Raw genomic sequence first — 26,298 nt, forward strand, 5'->3', positions numbered from 1 at the left:
TTGTCCTCATTCTGAAGATGCTCTCTCTTCTAGGTGCACACGTCTCTCTGGCCGATCTCAGAAAAGTCACGCGTGCAAGACTGTCTATGCTGACGCCTCCCACGTCCGCTACGTCTCCAGACCCGGACCTTTCCTCCAAGTATATAACCCCAAGTATATAACCACCGATCTGATATCCCCACCTACACGTCCTAGACCTCAAGCTTAGCATGCTTACAGCAGAGCGGTTGGGGTGTTTCCCCCCAAGATAAAACTTGCCCCCCGCACCTACCCTGGGCCCTCTCCACCTCACTGAAAAGGAGCACTGGTCACTGAGTCCTTAATCCAGACACCCTAGAGCCGTCCTCGGTCCTCTCTTTCCTCACTGCCATCACCCACACACGGAATCTATCAGCCAGTCCTGTGCCCACAATAAATCTTCTGTGTCCCATCCTCTATCCTTACCTCCAACGTCACTGCCCTACCCCTGGCCGCGGCCACCCTTCCCCTGGGTCACCGCCGGGGTCCCCACCTGCTCTTCCCCTTCCCACGCCATTCTGTCTCCAGCGGCACGAGTTTCATAAACTACAAAGGGAACCATGTCCCATCCCTTCATGCACGCGACACCGGCTTCCTCGTGAGCTGCCGCTAAACTGCAGACTCTTTACTCTCTCCATAAAATGACCAGCGCCTACGTTTCCAGCCTGATCTCATACACCAGTCTCCATGCCTCCCGTCTGCACCCTCCTCTTCCACACCCTCCAGCCACAGCGCAGTTCTCAGCGACGCCAATCCCGGTCCAGGCAGGTGCAGCGGCAGGAGCAGAGGCCCAAGAAGGAAACATTCCCCGCCCTCTTCAGACTCCTTCTTCTCCATGACGGTCTGTTCAAAGCATCATGGCCACAGGGAGGCCCTTGCAGACAGAATTTTATTCTTTGTGTTAGCCCTGCAGGGAGGATCACTTGCAAGCATTCGGTCAAATTGATACTTACTTACTTCATTTATTTATTTCCCCTTCTCGGGGGATCTGCTTCCCAGTGGAAATTCCATGTGGGTCGTGCACCCCAATACTTAGCACCCTGCCGTCGGTCGTAGAAACTCCACACTCACCGAGGGATGAGTGTGTAAAGAAACAATTATAACACAGCGAGGCAGGTGCTAGTCTGGCAAGTGATCGCAAAGTTCTATGGAAACATAAACTCTTTCAAGATCTGGGCTACGTCTTTTGCAGCGGAAGCTTGTCTGGAAGAGCAGCCTGAATGAAAGCACTGACAATATAAGAGGAGGATGTGCTCAGGCGCAGGTGGATCACGGGGCCAGACGGCAGTGGGCTTCTAGGCCAGGCTCACAGCACAGACGCTACTGGGGTATAGAAGGGTACCTCTGGTGACGGTGCGGAAGGAAGACAAGGAAGAGGACTGGAGACGGAGACACTATAGCTAGGACGATGTCACCCTGGCAAGCCAGACCCTCTGAACTCAGGCAGTGGACATGAGAAGACAGGCAAAGTCCCAGACCAGAAACTCCGCATGAAAAGGGTTTGGCAACTAATGAGACGTGCAAGTTAGGGACAAAAGACTATTTAAATGACGAGGCCGCTGGGGTGCCCGGGTGGCTCAGCCGGTTAAACGTCCGACTTCGGCTCAGGTCATGATCTCACAGTTTGTGAGTTCGAGCCTCTGTCCCGACAGCTCAGATTCTGCTTTGGATTCTGTGTGTGTGTGCGTGTGTGTGTGTGTGTGTGTGTGTGTGTCTGCCCCTCCCCCGATCTCTCTCTCTCTCAAAAATAAAACATTAAAAAAAATTAAATGGTGAGGCCACTAACTGAGATACACTACCAAATACAGGCAGGTTTTCAGGAAGAAACTTGCTAAGTTTATGGGCTGCACCATGTGTGACGTCCTTGGGGACATCCTTGGGCCTTGGGCGGCTGGGGGACAGAAGGGAAGATGAGGGTGAGGTGGAGGTCATGGATTTAGAAACTAACACGCATGTGGTGACGGCCTCTCCGGAAATGAAGCGCATCATTTAATCGTTGCCCAAACCTTTCAAGAAGTTGCTAAATGGCAGCAAAAAGTGAAAACGCTTTTCTTCTACAATGTTCTCTGGGAAGGAAAAATGGAAGAATCAAAAGCGAAAATAAAACTGCTAATTCCCTCAAAATTCCTAGGATATTAGGCAAATAAAACTGCGTTTTACAGAAAGCAGAGATTCTAAACATTGCTCCGAGGGTCAAACCAGCCCTTGCTAAATAAACAAGGCTGTGCTTGACCACATCCTTCTTTCACCGGGGCTCCTGGGGGCTCCTGGGGACGGAGAGCGAGGGCGTTCTCAGGAAGCTCGCATACAAAGCCCCATGACCAAGTGCAGCTGAGGGGAAAGGGGCTATAGTGACTGCTAAGGCACGATCGCCCCCAGAGAGTTCTCTGGGGGCCTGAAGGATGTTTCGCTTCTGGGTATTTCCCCGTCACCAGTACTCATGGCTCCTCACTGCATCCCGCACCCCCGCCCGCCCGTGCCTCTCCTGCACACACACAAGTGTGTGGCTGGACACCTGCAACAGCCTGGCTTTAACAGGCCTCCTACCCGGAAATTCCAGCCTGGCAGGAGTCGAGGGACAGCCCCCCGCTCACCACCTCCGTTCCCTCGACGATCGGCCAGCCAGAGAGTCAGAGGAGGGCAAGGAGGCGGACAGGAGGAGGCCCCGGGTGAACAGCCAGAGGGCACAGGGCCGGGTCCCCCAGGCCTGGGGGACCGAGGAAACGAGACAGTCCAGCGCAGAGCCGTCACAAGAACCCAGCGGGTGTCGGAAAGTCAGAGGCGGACAGGAAGCCCCTGTCTCTCCCAAGCCACCTGCAGGCGTCCAAAAGGCTTGAAAGACACAAGGCTCGGTTCTCCTGCGTCGCGTCAATTTACAAGCGGAGCATCTGGGAGCGCGTCCCGTGAAGGGCAAGTCCCCGAAATTTCCCTCCCGCTCCCCGCCAGTAAGGTGCCCAGCGAACCATCCTAGACGTGTCCCCACGAGGCCTCCCGGCCTGCGCACAGAGCAAGCACCGGGAGGGGTATTTTCCAGAACTTCTGAACCGGCTCTTCCAGCTGGAAGGCATCTTCATTACGGGTTATCACTTTAGGGAGCTTTCCGGCACGAGGACCCTTCTGCCTTTTGACCTCAGCCTTTCCAAACTCCCTTCCAACACCCCACACGCTCCCTCAGGACAGACTCTGTCATCCGGGCGCATAACCCTGATGAAAAGTGCGTGAACAAAGAAACGTGAGGCTGTGCACCGACGCAAGTACGTCACTAACTTCCCTGACGTGTGCTTCCGGAAACCGAGAGGAAAATGAAAAAGAGGCTAATTTTTGTTTCTTTTCTTTTTTAAGTTTTTTCTTACTGATCAGGCAAAACAAATAATAAATTAATTAATAAAACAAGGAAAATGAAGGCTCTCACACTCTTCGTTAATACTAGACTCGAGGCCTTTCTGCGAAGCACTCAGCAGCCCCCCCAACCGTTGGGATAAATCTCACTGACCCCGTTGGGGTAAATCTCAAGTTCTACGAGACAGGTTTCTGCTTTAGCCTCAGGAGCAGAGGTTAAATGGTGGCCACACCCTCTGTCACCCAAGCTCTTGAAAGTAGGGAACCTTGGAGAACCTCCGACACAAAACACAGCGGCTTGAGTTAGCGTCACGTCCGCCATTTAACGGTGAAGAGAAGAGGGAGGCTGAGGGGAGGCCCCGAGGGCAGGGGCGACAGGGAGCCCCGCTGTCATTCCCGGCTCAGACAGGAGGTCCTCGCTCTCCCCCCACCCTCCACCCCTCCCCTCCCGCCCCCGGGGAACTCACACTGGAGAGAGGCCAGGAAATATCCTCCGCAGGCAGGTGCCGATGTGAGCCAACACTTCGCTCACGTCGTCGGGCGACGCCATCCTCATGGAGATGCTGTGCTTGTCAGTCTCCACGACCATCTGCAAGAAGCGGGCGGACGCTGCTTAACACCGGGTCCCGGGCCGTGAGTCTGTAGCTTTAAACCAGATAAACCGCGTATTCCCACCGACATGTACCAGCCTCTTCGGAAGCGCTTCCCTAAAATAACACCCTCAGTGAAGACCCAAGGAAGTGCCTGGGTAGACGGTGGAAAGGTCCAGAAACATCCAGAAGCTGAAGCACGTGTCTCTAAAGGCGAAACTACGGATGCAAACAGACCCCCGCCCCACACGCACACATGCGAGGGAGACGGGCCACTCGCACTCACACACAACTTCTCCTAAGTTTTGGTTTTGTCTTGAGACGCAGCCTTCCAAAGTCTGCTCTATCCCTACCGCCCAGGATAAGGAAGTATGCCTCCGCCAGTGAGCAGGTGAGAGCAAGCTGATCGTTACCTCTTTTTCTTTTTAAACATTTTTTTAAATTAGACCCCTTACGAGATGTTTAAATGAAGTGCTAAAACCTCTTGCCTGGTAGGGAAAGAAAAATCAAACGCTTGGGAACATTTCAACTTTTTTTTGTTTTTAATTTTTTTTAACGTTTACTTATTTTTGAGAGACAGGGAGAGACAGAGCAGGAGCAGGGGAGGGGCAGAGAGAGAGGGAGACACAGAATCCGAAACAGGCTCCAGGCTCTGAGCCGTCAGCACAGAGCCCGACGCAGGGCTCAAATCCACAAACTGTGAGATCAGGACCTGAGCCGAAGTCGGACGCTTAACTGACTGAGCCACCCAGGCATCCCAAACATTTCAACTTTTCTAAGAAGAGAGAATGTTGGAAAGGATTATGTGACGGGAACAAGGTAATCATGTTCGGGGTGAGGCAAAGAATCATTCCAGTGAACAGCTGGGAGATGTCCAAAGCTTACACCAAAAATGTTGACGCTGAGGCCGTACAGCTGGGTAAATAAATATAAATCAACCTGAAAACATGGGCAGGTCGCAAAGGGCAACAGGTTGTTTATGGACATATTTCAGATAAAAAGAATCAACTTCAATCACTTTTTTAAAAATACCATTATCTTGGATCTCAAAAAAACATTCATGTTAAACGCAATCCCTTTGGATCAAAATATCCTCACATATTTACTTCCTGCTGGTACTTACCTTGTGCAAAAATTCGATGAGGGAACACTACACTTAATGTGCAACTAGCCCATGAGATTAACAAAGCAGTTTGCAGATTTGTTTGCGGCTGTCCTAAAATTAGCTAAATTAAAAGTAATCACATGGGGGCACGTGGATGACTCAGCCGGTTGAGCGTCCAACTATTGATTCTGGCTCAGGTCAAGGTGACATCGAGCCCCGCGTTTTGAGCGAGAGAAAGAGAGCATGAGTGGGGGAGGGACAGAGAGAGAAAGAGAGAATCCCAAGCAGCCTCTGTGCTCTCGCACAGAGCCCGATGCGGAGCTCGAACCCATGAACCGTAAGATCGTGACCTGAGCCGAAACCAGGAGTCAGACGCTTAACCAACTGAGCCACCCAGGCATCCCAAATAAATAAGCTTTTAAAAAAATAAAGGAAAAGTAGTGCAATTTGTGTGTCCAAATGCTGAGACCAAAGAGAAGGACTTAAGTGACCTGAGACCTTCAAATGTCACTTTTCCACAAGCACCCCAGAGGAATCTGTCAATACGTACTGCCTCTGTGGCAGTGAGTTGGCTCCCCACATAAACAAACAAACCAACCAACCTTTTTTATCCTAATTTTCATGCATCGGTCTTCTAGAAGGTGACCCAAGGAAGATTTCTCCCCAAAAGGGCGGCCAGCTTTGCTGTCCCCGCCGGGTACTTATTGTTCGGCCCCAGGATACCTCAAGGCAGCGTCTGAAGCAAACTGCTTTGTGCAGTTAGGCTCAGATGTCCCACGTGCACGTATCTGTGCGTACCCGTGGTTTACAAAGCCAGACGCCCTGGGACGCAGCCACGGGATCCACGCTCTGCAGCCCACCCCCAACACCCCACCACCGTGGGTAATGAGATTTTCCACGACAAGGCGTTTCTGCTTTCTCCCCATCTAGTGCAGCCATTCCGTGCACAGTTCGGGGGTGAGCAATCAGTAATTAGCGTCTTCTAACTCCGCTTACTCTTAACGCCTAATCATCCTTAATTGCACGGGACTGAACAGAATGACACGGAAGAAAAGAAGGTGACAGGTCTGGAGGGGAAGAAAGGAGGCCTTCACATCCACCCCGATATAAAAGCTGTGCACGGAGCTGCGTAATAGGTCGCCACCTTTGGATCATGTAAAGACTGACACAGAGGGACAGAGGTGATGCTAACACAGCCAATCATTTCACCAGGACAAAGGACTCCCTTTCAAATACCTCTGTCCCCCCGATTTCGGCTGCGGGAAAAAAAAAAAATCAAGCCTTTGAAACAGTTCTGGCTTAGATACCCAGCAGGACACAATCCACGACCTCCAATGCGTGTTTAAGATAATAATGTAACTGCTAGTATCTTACTTGGGAGAAGTTTCCAACCCCACCCACCTCCTTTTTTAAGTAGAACAACCTGGATAAATCTGAAGCACTTTTTTTTTTGAGGGAGGGAGGGAGTGGGGGGGGGAGAGAGAGAGAGAGAAAGCGCACAGGGGAGGGGCAGAGAGAGAGGGGGGCACAGACGATCTGAAGCAGGCTCCACGCTGGCAGCACAGAGCCTGATACGGGGCTCGAACTCATGAATTGCGAGATCATGACCTGAGCCAAAGTCAGAAGCTTAACTGACTGTGCCACCCAGACGCCCCGACCTCAAGCACTTTTCATAAAAGCCAGCCAACGCATCTGTGACGAGTTCTTCGTTCTTCTAACAGAAACAGCCATGAGTGGTTTGCCAAAATCATCCTATGACACAGCAAACAATTAACTTTACAATTTTTTAAAAATCCTAAGTAGTTTCAGTCATACAACAACTAGTCCCCAAATTCCATACCTATGAAGCTACCTAACTGCGGGTCTCAATGTATTGACCACGAACAGAAAACATAATTTCAACAAAACTTAAACACAGAGAAAGTGCTCCGGCAACGAGATGGGGAAAACGGGATAAAAGTCTCGCATATTCTCACAAAGGCCAGGAAAAGAACAGCAAATGTCACATTTCAGTCCCCCAGTAACACGCACTCCCCCTGTAACACGCGCTCTGCCTCACTCACACACGATGAAATGTGAACGTCCGGGCATTTAATCTGAATTGACAAACTATAAATAATGATAAAAAGCTAACCAATCCCAAAGAACGTTAAAAAGAACAGAAAAAGAGAAAAAAGAAAAGCTCATCCTAACCCAGGGTACGGTGTGAGTGCCACATCCAGTTGTAAAACCTACAGTTTTACATTAAGAGCACTAGAGAAACCAGACGTTGAGGTTCCTGAGGTGACACAGGGTACATCTTTCATCCTCTGCGACACAAGGCAATCAAATGTCCACCCCTGATACCCTGAGTCCCAATAGTCGTGTGTGCGTGTGTGTGTGCGTGTGTGTGCATAAGCGTGTGCATAAGTGTGTGCATATGTGCATAAGCATGTGCATAAGCGTGTGCATGTGTGCACAAGTGTGTGCATAAGTGTGTGCATGTGTGTGCATAAGCGTGTGCATGTGTGCATAAGCGTTGCATGTGTGGGCATAAGTGTGTGCACATGTGTGCATAAGTGTGTGCATAAGTGTGTGCACATGTGTGCATAAGCTTGTGCATAAGTGTGTGAATGCATGTGTATGTGTGCATGTGTACGTTAAGTGTGTGCATATGTGTATACGTGCATAAGTGTGTGCGGGTGCACTGCATAAGCGTGTGCACACGTGTGTGCATGCACAAGTGTGTGAGTACACATGTGCGCGTGTGAGTATACATGTGGGCGCATGTGCGTGCACATGGATATGTGTGCGTGTGTGCATGTGCGTGCATGCATGTGTACACAGAGGAGTGTGACAGGGAGAGAGGTAATGCTGGAGGCATCAGTATTTACGTCTCAACAGAACCACAGAAATTTCCGAAAGCTGAGATTCTGAGGACCGGCAAGCATCATGAGCCCCTCGGTTCCGCTATGCCGTCGTCTGCAAGGCCCACACGGAACGGGAGCTAGGCGGCAGGGCTCCTCCGCTGGCACTCGCAGTGACAACGGCTCCACGGGCCCGAGGTGACCACTGTCTACTCCGTGCCTCTTTGAATGCCAGACACACTGGAGGGAAGCGACTCCTGCGTCCCCAGGCCAGACCGGTGCCAGCAGCTGCACAGGGAAATCGGCCTTGCTGTATCCACGTCCTTTCTCATAATTAAGTCCCACAGTCACATCATACTCTGAATATGACCTTGGCATTAACATTTCAGTTAATGCCCTTCTGCTCCCATCAGAACCCCGACACCATAAACATAAACATCCCTGAATGAGGACCGTCAGGAAGGCCCTGCTTATGTCATCATTCGTGAGCAATCGTTCACTCCTGCATATGGCTGCCATTTGGGCAAACATATGGTGCTGTAATTCTTCTTCCCAACTCCAGTTTCTAGAGAATGCTAAACACACAGGATAACACGCTGCTCTCAGATGAACCATGGAAAAGTTCCAAGGATTTGTATGTAATCTCGATCAACGTAAAGTGACAATTCTGACCATTTTTTCTAGGAGTTGTTGTCAATAACGACACACACATGCGTGGGCACACGCAAACACGCATGCATTTTCTTTATAGTTTTAAAAACTAAAGCAAAAAGTAGAATGAAGGAAACAATAAAGATCAGAGTAGGCATCGATGAAATAGGAAACAAAGTCAATAGAGAAAGTCAACAAAACCAAAAGCAAGTTCTTTGAGAAGATCTATAGAATTGATAAACCTCTAGCCAGGGAGCCAGGGGTCAGAAGGGAGGGGAGGAGAATCAAACGGTCAACAGGAACGATATTCCACAATATTCCACGGATACTGACAGCATAACAAGGGGATACTACGAACAGACAACGGAGATGAAATGGATACACTTCTTAGAAGAGTCAAACCACCACAGCTCCCTTAAGAAGAAACATATGAATGCATCTGTATCTATTAAAGAAACAGAATTTGTAGTTAAAAAAACTTCCCCAAGGAAAAAACTCCAGGCTCGGATAACATCACTAGTACTTTCAGCCAAACATTTAAAGAGTTGGTTATTCTCAATTTTTCTAAAAGTCCAAAGAGAAGGGACTAGTTCTGAGTCCATGATCACTCTAATACAGAAAGCAGACAAAAACTTGGCTTTAAAAAGAGAAAACTACAGTCACTGTCATTAACATAGATGCAAAGATTCCTTGCAAAATTTTAATAAATAGAACCCATCAAAATACAAAATGGATAATACATCATAAGCAAGTAGGGTTAATCCCAGGAATGAAAGGTTGAATGAATATCTGGAAAATCAATATAATTCACCACATAAACAAACTAAAAAGAAAAAGAAAAACACAATCATAGAGAAAAAAAACATTTTTTTTGACAAAACACAAGACTAACTTCTGATAAAAACCCTCGGCCACCTTGGGGTCACCTGGGTGGCTCGGTTAAGCCATCTGACTTCAGCCGGAGTCATGATCTCGCAGTCCGTGGGTTCGAGCCCCGCGTTGGGCTCTGTGCTGACAGCTCGGAGCCTGGAGTCTGCTTCTGATTCTGTGTCTCCCTCTCTCTGTCCCTCCCCCACACACTCTGCATCTGTCTGTCTCTCTCTCAAAAGTAAATAAACATTAAAAAAAAAAAAACTTGGAAAAAAAAGGAAAAAGAAAGTCTCAGCCACCTTGGAACAGAAGAGAAACTTCTCAACCAGAAAAAGGGCATCTATGAAAAACCTACAGCTAACATCACACTTAGTGGAAGAAGGACGCTTTCCCTCCAAGGTTGGGAAGAGAACAAGGATGTCTGATCCCAGCACTTGTGCTCAGCACTGATCTGGAGGTATCAGCGGGGCCAGTTAGCAGGGGCCGAGATTTTATTTTACCCCGCCTGGAACCCAGTAAGTTAGCCTGCTGCTATTTGGTGAACATCAGCAGGAGACAGGAGACCTCTGGGTGAGACAGAAGCGACTTTCTTATTCATGGCATAGCACACGGCGTGAGTCCCACATGCGCACAGATTCTCCCTGACCCCAAAGCCCCACAGGGCGACACAGAGGGCTCAGGGAGATGCCCGCACACACACAGCGATGCTTACAGGGAAGGAACCTCTGAACTTGGGTAACCTACACTTCTCAGAGTGAACAGTAAGCGAGCCTGCTGTTTGTCCATAAGGGAAACGTGCCACCATGTCACACGGGTGCTTGCAGGGGACACAGTCCTGAGAAGCAGCCCGGGTGGAGAGCAAGTCACAGCAACGAATCCCCGGCGTACCCAGCGAGACAGGCAGGAGCGCAAGAGACCCACAAGGAAGGCCTCCCAACAGCAGTAAGGCAAGAAAAAGAAAGAAAAGGCATCGATACTGCAAGAGGAAGAAGCGAAATTGTCTTTATTCTCAAACAACACCATCATCTATGGGGAAAATGATCAAGCCCATTTTTAAAAGCTACTAGAATGGAGGTGCCTGGGTGGCTCAGTCGGTTAAGCATCCGACTCTTGATCTCAGCTCAGGTCTTGATCTCAGGGACGTGAGTCAAAAGCCCCACACTGGGCTCTGTGCTGGGCATAGAGCCTACTTAAAAAAAGCCCAAAGCTACTAGAGCCAACAGGTGAGTGCAAAAAGGTGGCAGGATATAAGATCGTGGTATGTCTATACACTGGCAAGAAGCAGTTAGGAACCAGAATTTAAAACAATACTATTTATAATAGCGTCAAAAAATACAAAATACTTGCGAATAAATCTGACAAAAGATGTGTAAGACCTGTAACACTGAAATCTATGTAACACACTGTTGATGGAAATTAAAGATGACCTAAATACGTGTAGAAATACATAGTTTTCTTGGGTCAGGGACTCCGTACTGTTAAGATGTCAATTCTCCCAAACTTGATTATAATATCAATCAACATCTCAGCAGCCTTTTCTGTAGAAAGTGAGCTGAGTCTCAAATTCACAGGGAATTGCAAAGGACCCAGAATCACTACACAACTTTGATAAAGAAGAACCATCTTGGAGGACTGACACCCTCTGAGCGAGTCTTACTATAGAGCTATAGTAATCAAGACCGTGTGGCAGTGGCACAAAGACAGACCAACAGACCAGAGGGGAGGGATTCAGAGTCCAGAAACAGACCAACACTTACATGAACAACAAAAGTGAAAGCCAGTTCAGTGCAGAAATAACGGTCTTTCAGACAAGTGAATATCCTACAGGTAGGATGAAAGAAAGGAAAGAAGGAAGGGAGGAAGGAAGGAAGGGAGGAAGGGAGGAAGGGAGGAAGGGAGGAAGGGAGGAAGGGAGGAATGAAGGAGAAAGAAAGAAAGAAAGAAAGAAAGAGAAAGAAAGCAAGAAGGAAAGAAAGAAAAGAAGGAAGGAAGGAAGGGAGGAAGGAAGGAAGGAAGGAAGGGAGGAAGGGAGAAAGGGAGGAAGGAAGGAAGGAGAAAGAAAGGAAGGAAGGAGAAAGAAAGAAAGAAAGAAAGAGAAAAAAAGAAAAAGAAAGCAAGAAGGAAAGAAAAGAAGGAAAGAAAGAAAGGAAAGAAAGAAAGAAAGAGAAAAAGAAAGAAAGAAAAAAAGAAAGAAAGCAAGAAGGAAAGAAAGAAAAGAAGAAAGGAAAGAAAGAAAGAAAAAAAGAAAAAAAAAGAGAAAGAAAGCAATAAGGAAAGAAAGAAAAAAAAGAAAAAGCAAGAAGGAAAGAAAGAAAGAGAAGAAGAAAGAGAGAAAAAAGAAAAAGAAAGCAAGAAGGAAAGAAAGAAAAGAAAGGAAAGAAAGACAGAAAGAAAGAAAGAGAAAAAGAAAGAAAAAAAGAGAAAGAAAGCAAGAAGGAAAGAAAGAAAAGAAGGAAAGAAAGAAAGAAAGAAAGAGAAAAAATAAAGCAAGAAGGAAAGAAGAAAGGAAAGAAAGAAAGAAAGAGAAAAAGAAAGAAAGAAAGAGAAAAGGAAAGAAAGAAAGAGAAAAAGAAACAAAGAAAAAAAGAAAGAAAGCAAGAAGGAAAGAAAGAAAAGAAGAAAGGAAAGAAAGAAAGAGAAAAAGAAAAAAAGAGAAAGAAAGCAATAAGGAAAGAAAGAAAGAAAAAAAAGAAAAAGCAAGAAGGAAAGAAAGAAAGAAAGAGAAGAAGAAAGAAAGAGAGAAAAAAAAAAAAGAAAGCAAGAAGGAAAGAAAGACAGAAAGAAAGAAAGAGAAAAAGAAAGAAAGAAAAAAAGAGAAAGAAAGCAAGAAGGAAAGAAAGAAAAGAAGGAAAGAAAGAAAGAAAGAAAGAGAAAAAATAAAGCAAGAAGGAAAGAAAGAAGAAAGGAAAGAAAGAAAGAAAGAGAAAAAGAAAGAAAGAAAGAGAAAAGGAAAGAAAGAAAGAGAAAAAGAAACAAAGAAAGAAAGAAAGCAAGAAGGAAAGAAAGAAAAGAAGAAAAAAAAAAAAAAAAAAAAAAAAAAAAAAAAGAGAAAGAAAGCAATAAGGAAAGAAAGAAAGAAAAAAAAGAAAAAGCAAGAAGGAAAGAAAGAAAGAAAGAAAGAGAAGAAGAAAGAAAGAGAGAAAAAAGAAAAAGAAAGCAAGAAGGAAAGAAAGAAAAGAAAGGAAAGAAAGACAGAAAGAAAGAAAGAGAAAAAGAAAGAAAAAAAGAGAAAGAAAGCAAGAAGGAAAGAAAGAAAAGAAGGAAAGAAAGAAAGAAAAAGAAAGCAAGAAGGAAAGAAAGAAAAGAAGAAAGGAAAGAAAGAAAGAAAGAGAAAAAGAAAGAAAAAAAAAGAGAAAGAAAGCAATAAGGAAAGAAAGAAAAGAAGAAAGGAAAGAAAGAAAGAAAGAAAGAAAGAAAGAAAGAAAGAAAGAAAGAAAAAAAGAGAAAGAAAGCAAGAAGGAAAGAAAGAAAAGAAGTAAAGAAAGACAGACAGAAAGAAAGAAAGAAAGAGAAAAAGAAAGAAAAAAAGAGAAAGAAACCAAGAAGGAAAGAAAGAAAAAAAAAAGAAAAAGCAAGAAGGAAAGAAAGGAAAGAAAGAAAGAAAGAAAGAGAAGAAGAAGAAAGAAAGAGAAAAAAGAAAAAGAAAGCAAGAAGGAAAGAAAGAAAGAAAAAAGAAAGAGAAAAAGAAAGAAAGAAAAAAAGAGAAAGCAAGAAAGAAAGAAAGAAAAGAAGGAAAGAAAGAAAGAAAGAGAAAGAAAGAAGGAAAGAAAGGAAAGAAAGACAGAAAGAGAAAAAGAAAGAAAAAAGAGAAAGAAAGCAAGAAGGAAAGAAAGAAAAGAAGAAAGGAAAGAAAGAACGAAAGAGAAAAAGAAAGAAAGAAAAAAAGAGAAAGAAAGCAAGAAGGAAAGAAAGAAAAGAAGAAAGGAAAGAAAGAAAGACAGACAGAAAGAAAGAAAAAAAGAGAAAGAAAGCAAGAAGGAAAGAAAAGAAGAAAGGAAAGAAAGACAGAAAGAAAGAAAGAGAAAAAGAAAGAAAAAAAGAGAAAGCAAGAAGGAAAGAAAGAAGGAAAGAAAGAAAAGAAAGGAAAGAAAGAAAGAAAGAGAAAAAAAAGAAAAAGAAAGCAAGAAAGCAAGAAAGCAAGAAAGCAAGAAAGCAAGAAAGCAAGAAAGAAAGAAAGAAAGAAAGAAAGAAAGAAAGAAGAAAGAAAGAAAAAGAAAGAAAGAGGAAGAAAGAAAGGTCGGTCTATATGTTGCTTTATATACAGAAACTATCTCAAAGTGGACCACAGACCTAAATGTATAACATAAAGCTATAACACTTCCAAAAAACATGGAACATTCTGTGACCTCGGTTTGAGCAAAGACTTATTCAATGACACCAGCACAATCCATAAAAGACAATACTGGCAAATTGGGCGTCATCAAAATTTAAAACTTGTGCCCTTTGAAAAGTACTGCAAAGAAAATGAAACGCCAGGGCTCAGACTAAGAAAAAATACGTATAAATCAGGTATCTGATAAGGGATGTGTATTCAGAATGCAGAAAAGGAATCTTCATCAGAAAACAAACAACTCAATTTTAAAAGATGGCCAAACATTTAAACGGACACTGGGACAGGGAGATGGATGATGGGCAAACGGGCAGATCAAAAGATGTTCAGTATCTGTAGGCGTTAGAAAAACGTAAGTGAAAACTACGATCGGAAAGCACCACATACTTTCCGGAATGGCGAAAATGAAACACACGGACCGTGCCAGGGCCAGGAGGGGGTGGAGGGGCTGGAAGCCCCGCGCTCTGTCGGTGACCCTGTCAAATGGTGCAGCCACCTTGGGAAACAGTTCAGCAGCTTCTTAGAAAGGGAAACAGGCACCCAGCCTCCAGTTCGGCCACCCCGTTCCTAAGTACCTACCCGGGGGGAAGGAAAAGCCTACGCCCAATCAGAGCTGTACGCATAGGGGTTCGTGGCAGCTTGACTTGGCCAACAATGTCAACAACCCAACTGTCCCTCACCGGGAGAACGGGGTCAGGGCCGCAATACAGCCACACAACGGAACACACTGCAACAATACGAAGGGAGTACGGAGACACGCAGCAAAGTATAATCCATCCCCAAATAGTTATACAGGCAGAGAGAAGGTGGTCAATGAAGAGTACACACACTAGGATGCCATTCAGACAAAGTGTTAGAAAATGCGAACTCTTCTCCGGCGGCAAGGGGCAGGCGCCCGCAGACAGGTGGGGGGCGGGGGGCAGGAGTGAGTGTTTACGGGGGGAGGGTACGAGGAGCCCACGGGGTGAGGACTAAGTCGGCTGTCTTGATTGTGGTTAACGGGTTCCTGGGTACACATACGTCAGAACTTACCAAATCGTACACTTCAGTTCCCTGCTTATTACTTATTATAGCGCGACAAAGCTGGTTTTAAAAATCTACATTTTATTAGGACCCCAAGAATTCCTAGATCGCTATATTCCCAGAAAGACCTCAGACAGTGCCATATAAGAGCTGTGGGATTTTAACACTAAACCGTGTCGTACAGAATCTCTAAGAACAGTACTCTGACGTTTCCGTCAGCTCACATAAAAGCTAATTAGTTCTTCTCAGAGCGAGTTACAGAGAAAGCGTTTTCCTTACCAGAACAAAATCCCAGACCCTCCCCACACGGCCCCCTGTGCGATCTCTCGTTCAGAAACTTCCATTTTCCCCCGTCTTGTTTTTCTACATCATCTCAAGAGAATCTCAACACCGGAACCAAAACAGGGGGTTCCCGGTTTCGGGAACTCGAGACAGGTCACCGCCGTGCAGTCACGGCGACCAGGGAGCCGTTGTGGCACTCACCTGAGCGGGCCTGCCGCAGCTGACACCATGAATCTCCAAGTAGCTGAAGGTTAACTCGAGCTGCAATTGAAATAAAGACCCGTAATGAATGAGGGGTGCAAAACCTATCATTCAAGGTAAAAATGCTCCAATTAGAAAGTCCAAGAACAAAACAAGGCACTGGACATCTTGTGAAGGCAGGCTGGTTTCAGATCTCCATTTATGAATTAAGACATGACCTTGGGGCACCTGGGTGGCTCAATGAGCGAAGCGTCCGACTCTCGGTTTCAGCTCAGGTCATGATCTCACAGCTCATGGGATCAAGCCCCATGTCGGGCTCTGTGCTGACAGCGCAGAGCCTGCTTGGGATTCTTTCTCTCTCTTTCTATCCCCGCCTTCCCTCACTCGTGGTCTCTCTCTCTCTCACTCTCTCAAAATAAACTTAAAAAAAAACAAACAAAAAAAGATATGACCTTGATTTATCCTAATTCAGAATAAGTATTGGTCACTTTACTGAAAGGCTGAAAGGAAGGTCCAAGTCTGACTTTTTAAATTTCATCCAGGGACAAAGTCAAGGGGATGTTCTCACACTTGCACTTCAGCATTTCTTCACTGAGAAATGAACGTATAAAGCGAGCCATCTAAACATACACTTTTCTCCTAGTTCAAAATTTTGCTTCAGAAAGTCCCATCGAGATAAAGACGATGTTGGTTTTCTTTTCCTTCTAAACCCTTTCCCCTCTGGGTTATACTCCCTCTACCGTCTCTCATAGAAATTCATATTTTGAACGGACTTAGAAAAACACAGTATGTAGGAATTTTAAACCATGGTTCAATGAAACACACAGAGTTGAGTCAAAATCTACGTCTCTCTGTGCGCAGATAAACAATGATTTATTTCCTTCCCAAATAACAGGTGACCCTTTCTCTCTTCTCCTGTAATCAGCATTTCTTTTTTCTTCAATATATCTCCAGTCCCACATTTTTCCTATTTTTCCTGGACAACAGGAAAAATCTCTCCCCCCGTTTTGCAGCCTTCCATCTGACTACAGCAGTCGCATGGCACCTGATGACAGGACTGCATTAGATCCGTTTGCTTGACCTCTTCCCTTTAAAACCAGAAATGCCAGAGGGGGAAACATGCACCCATAACCAAGCCCACAAGACCCTGAGTTCTGCCCCCTGGTGCCGTACTGTACCTTATTGCATCTGGCAGGATGAACCTGAGAACACAGAACCCCTGAATCTCCCGTTAAATCTCTTGATGTACGGTGTTGAGGACCAGAGGTAGAAAAGGTATTCTTTCATTATTCACTCAGTCAACCAACAGACGTGAATGGAAGACCTGCTATGTGCCAGGACTGGAACTGGAAAGAGGAACGAGACATTTCTCTTGTCCTCCAAGAGTCAAATGTGGCATTGGAGGCACATTTCAAACATTCTATTCAGAGGGCACCTGGGTGGCTCAGTCAGTTGAGCATCCAAGTCAATTTCGGCTCAGGTCATGATCTCGCCGTTCGTGAGATCGAGCCCTGAGTTGGGCTCCGTGCTGACCGCATGGAGCCTGCTTAAGATTCTCTCTCCCTCTCTTTGTTGCACGTGTGTGCACCTACAGTTCCGTTCCCTAAAATACCTACATACACACGTTCTATTCGAGTACAAGTCTTCTTACCTATAATTATCAGGATCGATACTTGGTTGGGTTTTGAAAAGTCATTTCAAGCAGGGAATGATTTTCTAAAAAGTACACACACCTACCTTCAGTTATTTCAAATTAAAACTTATAAACATCGTCTCATTTCCTAGCCTTCGATACAACGTTCAAGTTTCTTCTTGGGGTAAAGCCCACTGGCTGGTGCTATAATGGCATTTCCTCTGGGGGCCACACCCTTAAATGTAGGGTACCCAACGTCCACTTCAAGTCTCAGTCAGTTAAGCGTCCAACTTGGGCTCAGGTCATGAGCTCACAATTCATGGGTTCGAGCCCCACACCTGGCTCTGTGCTGACAGTGCAGAGCCCGCTTCAGATTCTTTCTCCCTCTCTTTCTGCCCTCCCCGACTCACACTTTCTCTCCCTTCCAAAATAAGAGAGTAAATAATTAAAAAATAAAAAAATAAACTAAATTAAATTTTAAAATGGCGAGAGACCTTGAAGACACTGGCAATGCAATTTGAAGGCATAAATTTGCTGAATTGTTATCTGCTCCCCATCACCCCAGCCTTTAATCATTGTCTGGTCCTTACCAAGACCCTAATTTTTTTTTTAATAATTCACCTTTATCAATACTCAGTATTGCACAGATGCTCTCTCCTTTTGCAGCCTTTTTCATTACTATGTGAAATATCTTTAATAAACTTACTACGGTAACCCTAAGCAAGAATAGGTTTAGAAGCAAACCACCTTGGCTCGGTGGGAGCCTGGCACCCTGGCATCTCCTGGCACCCTGGCGTCTCCTCCAGCTGGAGGGAGCAGGTGTGAACACGTGCACTCTCTCACAAGCCAGCAGACATCAAGTGCAGCTGGCCTCGGTCGGCACCACCTGGGATGGCCCGGGCAGCTTTGATCAGCTCGGCCGAGTGAGGTCAATTGAGATGTTCCCGCCGCCCCAAAGGACTGTCACCAGGAGAAGCTACATGTCAGGGAGCCAGGAAAGCACGGAGATGGTTCAGCGAAGCCCAGAGGAATGACTTCAAGGGTGTCAAGCAAAGAAGGGGCAAAACGGGGACTCCCGGCCAAAGAAAAAGGATTTGCAAGGGCACGGAGGCACGCGAAGAGCGAGGACAAGGCGGAAAGCACAAGGAGAGACTGTAGGGTCCCCAATCCGTATGTGAGCACAAGCTGCGTCCAGGATTCGGCAAGCGTCCCACCAGCGACACCTAACAGTGAGGACGCCGTGTCTAGGACGTACTGGGAGACGCAACAAGGCTCAGATCACTGTCTCCAAGCTGGTCCTCACAGCGTAACAGTACCTCACCTCGCCCACCCCACCCAGCCCACCCAGAACAGTGTGAGGAATGGCACCCAGCAGCGGGCGGGAGGAGCCAGGAGGCCTGTGAGACAGAACCACACAGGTTAGCCCCTGGGTAGACAGGAGGAAGGAGTTGGCATGGCCTATCAGCAGCCTCCACCACTCACCTCCCCCAGCCCAGCCCCAGAGCAAGTCCCCTCCCACAGCCAATAAGCAAACTTACAAGTGATCACGTGACCGCGCGACTTTCCTGTAGGACCGCCCCCCACTCCATGGGCAGCAGCTCAAGCCATGCCCACACACCTTTCCCACCTGTTGCCTTCCCCCCCTGCTCCCCAAAGCCCTCTCCTAAACAGCCTGGCTCCCCAAAGCCCTTCCCCAAATACCCCGGCTCCCCAAAGCCCTCCTCCCCACACCCTGCTCCCCAAAGCCCTCCTCCAACTACCCCCACTCCCCAAAGCACAGCCCCTATGCCCCGCTCCCCAAAGCACTCCACTCCATACCCCTGCCCCCCAAAGCCCTCCTCCAACCACCCCCACTCCCCAAAGCACTCCACTCCACACCCCTCTCCCCATGGCACTTCTCCTATCACCCCTGCTTCCCAAAGCACTCCCCCCCAAACCCCTATACCCCAAAACAGCCCCCACAGCCCTGCCCCCCAAAGCACTGTGCTCTTCCGTACCACTAAGCACTGACCAGGAGACCCCTTCATCTGCCTGGTTCACGTGGGGCAATCCTTCAACCCAGCTTCTCCGAGGGTCTGTCCCCGATCTGACAATGACCCAACTCCCATCCCCGAAAGCAGAGCTGGGGCTATCTTGGTGATAGCAAAGTTTTATTTCTTCATTGAGGTACCTGCTTTGTGATTCATTTCTCTTTTGTCCATTTGACTGCTTATGTGGTACATTTCACAGAAAGACAAAAGAAAACAAATGTCTGATCGGCCCCCAGAGAGAAGAGATCTATGTCATAACCAGTACCTATTATGCAGCACTGTTCTGAATGTAATTATTTCCCCAGAAAGTTAATGTCACTGACATAGGTTTTGCTTCTCAGCCCAGGCCACTTAATGGGGCACCAGAAACCAGCCTTGTCTAAGGGGGAGTCCTGAACACACACCACTTTGGACGAAAAACTGCTTTTCTGTATTTGTGATGCGGACAATATCAGACATCAGAACCAACGTCCGGACCACCCCGGTCCAGCCAATGTGGAGCACGAGGGACATCACAGGACGAACCAGACCTTCACTCGGGGCAGAGCAAGGATGGGGTAGTGTGGGATCAGCCGGCAAAAGAGAGTCAGGTGACCTCCCAGGAGGTAAGACACTTTTCTGCATCACAAGGGTGAACGTTTTATTCAGGGGCCTGTTACTCAACAGGCTACTTGACTATTTCTCAAGTTCATCAAATTTCCTTCTGCAATTAATTTTTCACCAGTGGGATAACGGCTCATTCGCTTCTTTACGGCCTGGCCTGCCTTCAGGTGTCTTTTTTTTTTTTTTTTTTTTTTTTTTAATTTTTTTTTTTTTCAACGTTTATTTATTTTTGGGACAGAGAGAGACAGAGCATGAACGGGGGAGGGGCAGAGAGAGAGGGAGACACAGAATCGGAAACAGGCTCCAGTCTCTGAGCCATCAGCCCAGAGCCCGACGCGGGGCTCGAACTCACGGGCCGCGAGATCGTGACCTGGCTGAAGTCGAACGCTTAACCGACTGCGCCACCCAGGCGCCCCTCAGGTGTCTTAACATATGGGTAACAGTCCAACACTGTGCACATAACAATTGGTTTCATTTCTAACACATTATAAACATACAGACACACTTCACGTTATCAAAAGGGGTGGGGACCAGTGGTCTCATTCCTCAGGGAAACTTCGTGAAATTTAGCGTCTGTGTAATCAGAAAGGAAAAGGGCAGGGGCGCCTGGGTGGCTCAGCCGGTTAAGCTATCCGACTTCAGCTCAGGTCATGATCTCGCAGTTCACGAGCTCGAGCCCCATGTCGGGCTCTGTGCTGACAGCTCGGAGCCTGGAGCCTGCTTCGAAATCTGTGTGTCCCTCTCTCTTTGCTCCTCCCCCACTCATGTTCTGTCTCTTTCTCTCTCTCAAAAGTAAATAAAGGCAAAGGGCAGCAGGTACCCGAAGGCCTGCACTGGCACACAGCGGGATGGTGTCTTGGCAAAATGAAACGGATCCTTTACAGAATAAAGTGGCGTCGCATTGTTTTGGAGGGGGCACCGGAGTGCACGCAGAAGGGCGGAGGCGGCGACGCTTCTGGGAACGCACTAGTGACGACGGGCACTTCCCACACGTCAAAGCCTAGGAAAATCTGCCATCACAGGACCGAAGGAAGTGAGAGCCGGACTGGAGGACAGTGTAAACCAGGCCCCGGGAGAGAGAAAAACTGACCGGAAGCCACAAGCCTCAGGGCTGCGGAGCACAAAATGTGTTACCACTTTTCTCGGGATGCTTTCGCACAAAGAGGAGGGGAAACGATGGAGTAGAAACTGTCATCGCAACGCTCAGGTGCTTTCTGGGGAGAAGGAAGGGAAGTACGGGTATGCTAAGAACACTCTGGACACTGCCTAAGTTGTGTCCACTGAAGAGGGAGTGTGTGTGTGTGTGTGTGTGTGTGTGTGTTGGAGGAGACGCATCGCCACTTACCTTGGTGGGGATTCGTGCCGTCACGAGGAAGGCTCGGCATGACGTAAGCACCTGCAGAATAGGAAGACAGCATCAGTGTAAGTACCACCAAGTGGGACTGATGGGTTTGGGCTTTACCCACAGGACAGAATGGCACAGGAGCCTCGAGAGGCCACGGGGCTGGGTTCCTGGCCTGGAAGAAGAATCGGTGAATCAGGACAGCCTCCTGGCCACGCAGAACTCGTTTTCCTCAAGAGTCACCGCGTGAAGGTCCAAACTGAACAAATCACTTGTGAAATCTCAAGATGAGCAGTCCAATCAACAGCCCAAGGGACCAAGAGATTACTTCTGCTGAGTGAGCGCGACAGGTCTCTGGGATGTTAAGATACAGAGACCCTGCATACAGTCGTGAGCCCCGCCCCCCACCCCCCCCCCCACCCCCATATCAGCAGCAGACTGAATGAAGAAGCCTAGGGCTCTGTGACACCTTCCTCACCACCACCACCCACACTTGCCCGCTTCCACTCCCTGTGCACGAGCGGAGAACATTCACACGGTGCACAGACAGCGCATCAGGGGATGCTTCCAAGGTGTCCCCAGCTGTGTTTCTCAGCTGGGCCTCCCCCAGTTCTCGAGAGAACACTTATGGAGGTTTCGATTCCAATACTCCACTAAGAACATCTACGCAGTCCATAGGGCCCCACATGCTTCTAGGACCCCTCTTAGCCAGCAGAAGCCCTTGTGAATACAAAGAGGTTGGAAATGGTTTGAACTCATCCCCGGAGCAGGGATCCCAGTCCACAACCGCCAAGGTCGGAATAGGGTGCCACTCTGCAGCTTGGAGGTCTGGGCAGGCCCCAGGGCCTTTGCACTGAAGAAAGGAGTCTCCAGTACTTAAGTTCTGATGGGAGGACTGGCTTCTTCATTTCTCAAAGAACTTCCTCATCGCTAAATTTATTATTTACAACACAGCCCACGCATTTCTCTCTTCCAGGGGGTCTTGTAGGAGCAATCCCCGGTCTCTTCGAGAATCTTCGGCCCACAAAATTCTCTGCACAGGGCCAGATCACAGAGCTCACGTGCCAGAAAGGACTCAGCATCACCTGGTCAGTGACCTGAAACCCCGCTGCTTACTACCATCTCAGCTCCTAATCTGAGAGCAGGTTCCACAGAAACTCGTCTTTGCTGGGTTCACGCCAGAGCTGGAGACGGAAGCTGGAGCTCCGGACCCCCAATCTAGAATCGTTTCAGACGAGCACGAAGCTCAACGGCACAAGCCCCAGACAGCAACGTGCAGCCTTTTCAGTGTTTCAATAAACGTATCAAGCTCCGTGAACGTTCCTTCCCACAGACGTTGGTCCCACCACACCCAGGATCACGTCAGAAGCACAGGAGCAACCACGGCCAATACTGCCGGGTACGCTGTTCTAACAGGCTTGTGGGCCCCATCTCCTTGAGTCCTCACAGCACCCTAAGAGCTAGCCTGGACACCGTTATCACCCCCATTTCAAGAAGAGGAGACTAAGACGCACAGAGATGATGGAACTCGCCCGGCTGACCCAGCAAGCGGGTGGCCGAGCTGAGACTTGAACCTAGCATGCTCTGGGGCCAGAGACCGGGCTGCTAATTCCTTACGCGGACTCTCGAAATTCCAGAACCCACTTCCAGGTGGTCCTCACCCATGCAAACACGGACGAGCCACAGAGCTTTAAAGCTGGAAGGAAGCAGAGGGGTAAAAGCGTCATCAACAGGAAGAGGGATGTTGGAGGTGCCGAGGAAAAGAGCCAGTCCCTACTGGTCTGCCTGCCTGTCCGTGCGTCTGTCTTCTAGGTGCCTCCCCGATCCTGTCTGTGCTGCTCTCAGTCTGTCTGCGTCCCTCCCCTCCCCTCACTCCTCGCTCTGCTGAGGCTGCCACTGTCCCCAGCACACTCCCCTCCCCCCTTTCTCACCCTCTCCTCCTCCTCCAGCACCCGCCCCTGCCTCAACTCCGCCCTCACTTCCCGGGGCTTCCCAGATGCTAATCTGCTCATCTGTGAGCCTGCAACTTATTCATGCCTACTGCCAAACAGCAGACGCCAACCACGGAAGGAACACCGCATTCTGGAAGGATAGTTCATCTGTAACACAGTCACAGAGAAACTTGCACAGAACACGAATAAAGGTGACAAGGCACCTTTGACATGGCGAAACAAGGAACGCATGGGTAATCACAAGGCCCCCTGTGGGGATCTAATTCAGAAGTCTCAGAGACTGGTCTCCCACAAGCATCCCAACCACTGATGTGAGCACGAGGTGCGGGCCGGCCTTCCGCCCTTCTGTAAGTGTTGTACTTTGGGACTAAAGTCTCCCACAAGCAGCCAAGGCATCACATGACCTGCCTGCCCTCTCCTGACCAGCCCCTTCCTGATCAGTCAGCACAGGGCGCTTCTAGGGGCCACAGGGAGAGTATTAACTGGGTCACTACTTTGTAAGTTTATTTATTTATTTTGAGAGAGAGAGAGAAAGCACACATGGGGAAGGGGCAGAGAGAGAGGGTCCCAAGCAGGCTCCACGCTGTCAGTGCAGAGCCCAACATGGGGCTTGAACCCACAAACCATGAGATCATGACCTGAGCCGAAATCAAGAGTCGGATGCTCAACCGACTGAGCCACCCGGGTGCCCCGGGGTCAGTACATTTCTTTAAAAGAGAGGGGAAGAAACTCAGAACGTTCATGTGCATCCACCTTTTGAATGACGAGCAATCAATCTCTTGGCCACAGGTAGACATACGAGGTTCTCACGATCACTTCTGCCTCCCCTCAGGCAACAACCCCGTTCGCGATCTGCGGTCCTACGTGCCAACTCGCCTTCTTGAAAAATAGTTTCTGAGTACACAGTGTCCTCCGGAATTTGGACACAGCCCAAAAGAATTTGTTTGAAAAGAGACGCATCCACGTGGGAGCCCAGGCTTTGAAGGAAGCAGCTTTGTGCCGGCTGGTCCCCATTTCTGGTGGTCACCTAGGGTCTCCGGAGGCATGAGGACCCGTCTTAGAAAGTTTGGGAGGGGAGGGGAGGGGATGGAGTGGGTGAAATCCTCCAAAGCTGACCCAGCCTTTCCCGAGACCATGCCCACTTGTAAGCACAAGAGTGTAGCAGTCATTTGAAGCAAGAGTGAAAAACTACAAGCCGCTGCTCCTCCCAGAAGCATGCCTCTAGCTCCGTTGGCGCAAACTGGGCCAGTAAATGGGGCTACGCTCATGCTGGAATCCCCAAAGAACTCAGTCTCCTAGCTTTCCTACTTGGCTCCAAGAGGGTCCTGGGGCGTGCGGCCTTGGAGGTCTTACGGGCACACATACGGCTTCTAGCAGCGGAGGGGCGATCACACAGGAAACCCCCCCTTCGATTTATCCTATAATAAGCACCACCTCGGTGCTGAGGTCACAAGCATCTTGCTCGCAGGGTGACCAAATCTTCCCATTTGCCCAGGACGTTTCTAGGCTTAAAGCACGGACAATCCCAGGGTCCCAGAAACCCAGGACTCCTGCTCACCCTCCTTGCAGGGGTTTGGAATCAGGAAGGCAGATTTAAAGTCTGGCTACACCACTCACCAGCTGCCTAACCCTGACAGAGTCAGTCAACTGCCCGATGCCTCAGTTTCCCCCTCTGTAAAACAAGAAGAATATTCCTCTGCAGGACAAATACTGTTGTTTTAAAGTAAGATACAAGTGTAGATAAAGCCCAAGCCCAGCACCGAGGAGGTCTCGGTCAAATACCAGCTCTTCTATCGTTACAGTGGGTGGGAACCGTCTTCAATTTAGGTGCCCAAATCAGGACGAAGCAGTCACACTTACTGATTTTCAAATGATAGCTTCTGGCATCAGAAGGAGCCCACCAGGGTTTCGAGACGTCGTCTAGGCTGAAATTTTCAGTTCAGTATATTTTCTTGCAAAAAAAAAAAAAAGCGAGGGGGTGGGGGGATCCGAAGAAGCATTTGTGCTTCACGGAGGAACCTCAGTCACTAAGGGCAAGCTATTTACCCCTGCTCCCCTCCTCCGGGAGGCCCATTCTTCCACAGAGGTCTTAGCATGCAAACCACATTTTCAACCTCCATAATGCATTTCCTCTCCCTTTCATTGAAATGCAGGCAGCAGCCTGGTTCCCTCTGAGGCTTCTGGGTTCAACTTTTAACTTCAACATTTCACTTGGAAACACTTATAAAACTCCTCCCCACCGCGGAAACTCACAGCTTAGCAGAGAAGCCTAAATTTTCTTACAGAAATGATATATAATGAGGTCGACTACAGAACCCTCTCACTGCTTGCAATGCACGCTTATTAAAAACTGAAATAAATACCCGTTTCACCCTCTTTAATAACTCCATTTGCCTACAGCCTACCACTGCATAGGCAATCCATAAACCCATCCCTCCTCAATCCACTCTCTCTCGTGCAGATTACCAAGAATGCCCCTCCTTTAAGATTGGGCTCCACATGGCAAACATTCAAAAAATGGTCTCGTACCCCCAGAGTACTCTCTAATTTGCAAGCAAATGAAATGATGAAGGCCATTTAATACATTTACCCTCTTCCAGGGGCTCCAAGTGAATCACAGACAAGACCTCGTTCATCCAAGATACACACTTCAGGGAGAAAGAGGGGCAGGTGGCAAGGACCATCATCACCACTGTGGAGGTGCTGAGAGTCTTGTGAAAGATCGCCCAGAAAGTTGAGCTAGAATAAAAAGTCTCTCCCGGCCCCGAGCCTCTTAACATCCACGGTGCACAGCCATGGGGCCCGTCACCCTCCCCGGCCAAAGCAAGAGGACACTTCACCCAAAAGGAATACAAACAATATATCCTTTTCATGCAACTTCTGGCCCCAAATCCCTTATAAAACTGGATCGCCATACTTTCCAGTATCTGTCTCTCTCTGTCATTAGTAGATGTTCCCTGACGAGGCAGTAGAGTCTATTATGGGATCTGAAAACTACAGCCTGTGGGCCAAATCCAGCACCCTCCCCATTTTTATGAATAAAGCTTTTTTGGGACACAGCCACACCATTTGTTTAACGTATTGTCTCTGGCTGCTTTCACGCTACAAAGGCAGAGCTGAATACAAGCAACAGAGATTTTTACGGCACACAATACCTAAAATACTTACTATCTGATCCTATACGGAAAACGTTTGCCAACCCCTGGCCTCGCGGTTTAAAGGAGAAACTCTGGGGCCGGGTTGTGTGCATTTCAGTCCAAGCTTCACTACTCACTATCTGTGTGACTTAGGCAAATGACTTCACCTTCTCCGTGGCTCAGTTTCCTCTTCTGTAAAACGGGGGCAGCGATCGTACCGACACCCACGAAGCCGTGAGGGTTAAACGGGCTCATCATTTAGCGCTCAGAGGAGTACTGGCAGATGTAAGAGCTACAATAGCATGATATTATTTGTATGTCGACATTATGATGAAACTACAAATGC

The 26,298-nt window shown here is 48.0% G+C and overlaps 1 protein-coding gene and 1 long non-coding RNA gene across 13 annotated transcripts in view; one reads left to right on the forward strand and one right to left on the reverse strand.

The window, feature by feature from the left end:
- Nucleotides 1–26,298, reverse strand: part of CARMIL1 (capping protein regulator and myosin 1 linker 1) — a 310,299-nt gene that overhangs the window by 178,856 nt on the left and 105,145 nt on the right. For 10 of the 11 annotated variants that reach the window (XM_045497187.1, XM_045497188.1, XM_045497184.1 and 7 more), the window contains 3 exons: nt 20,867–20,917; nt 15,256–15,315; nt 3,825–3,946 (listed from right to left, as the gene is read on the reverse strand). In XM_045497187.1, coding sequence (XP_045353143.1) covers nt 3,825–3,946; nt 15,256–15,315; nt 20,867–20,917 — 233 coding nt within the window. The remainder of the gene's footprint in view (nt 1–3,824; nt 3,947–15,255; nt 15,316–20,866; nt 20,918–26,298) is intronic. The other variant, XM_045497190.1, reaches the window with a different exon arrangement.
- The window catches only part of LOC123607933, a 35,113-nt gene continuing 28,191 nt past the window's right edge, over nt 19,377–26,298 (forward strand). For both annotated transcript variants that reach the window (XR_006716990.1, XR_006716989.1), the window contains exon 1: nt 19,377–19,523. This is a non-coding gene — a long non-coding RNA (uncharacterized LOC123607933). The remainder of the gene's footprint in view (nt 19,524–26,298) is intronic.

The sequence above is a fragment of the Leopardus geoffroyi genome, chromosome B2, assembly GCF_018350155.1.
Source record: "Leopardus geoffroyi isolate Oge1 chromosome B2, O.geoffroyi_Oge1_pat1.0, whole genome shotgun sequence".
In the NCBI taxonomy this organism is placed as follows: domain Eukaryota; kingdom Metazoa; phylum Chordata; class Mammalia; order Carnivora; family Felidae; genus Leopardus; species Leopardus geoffroyi.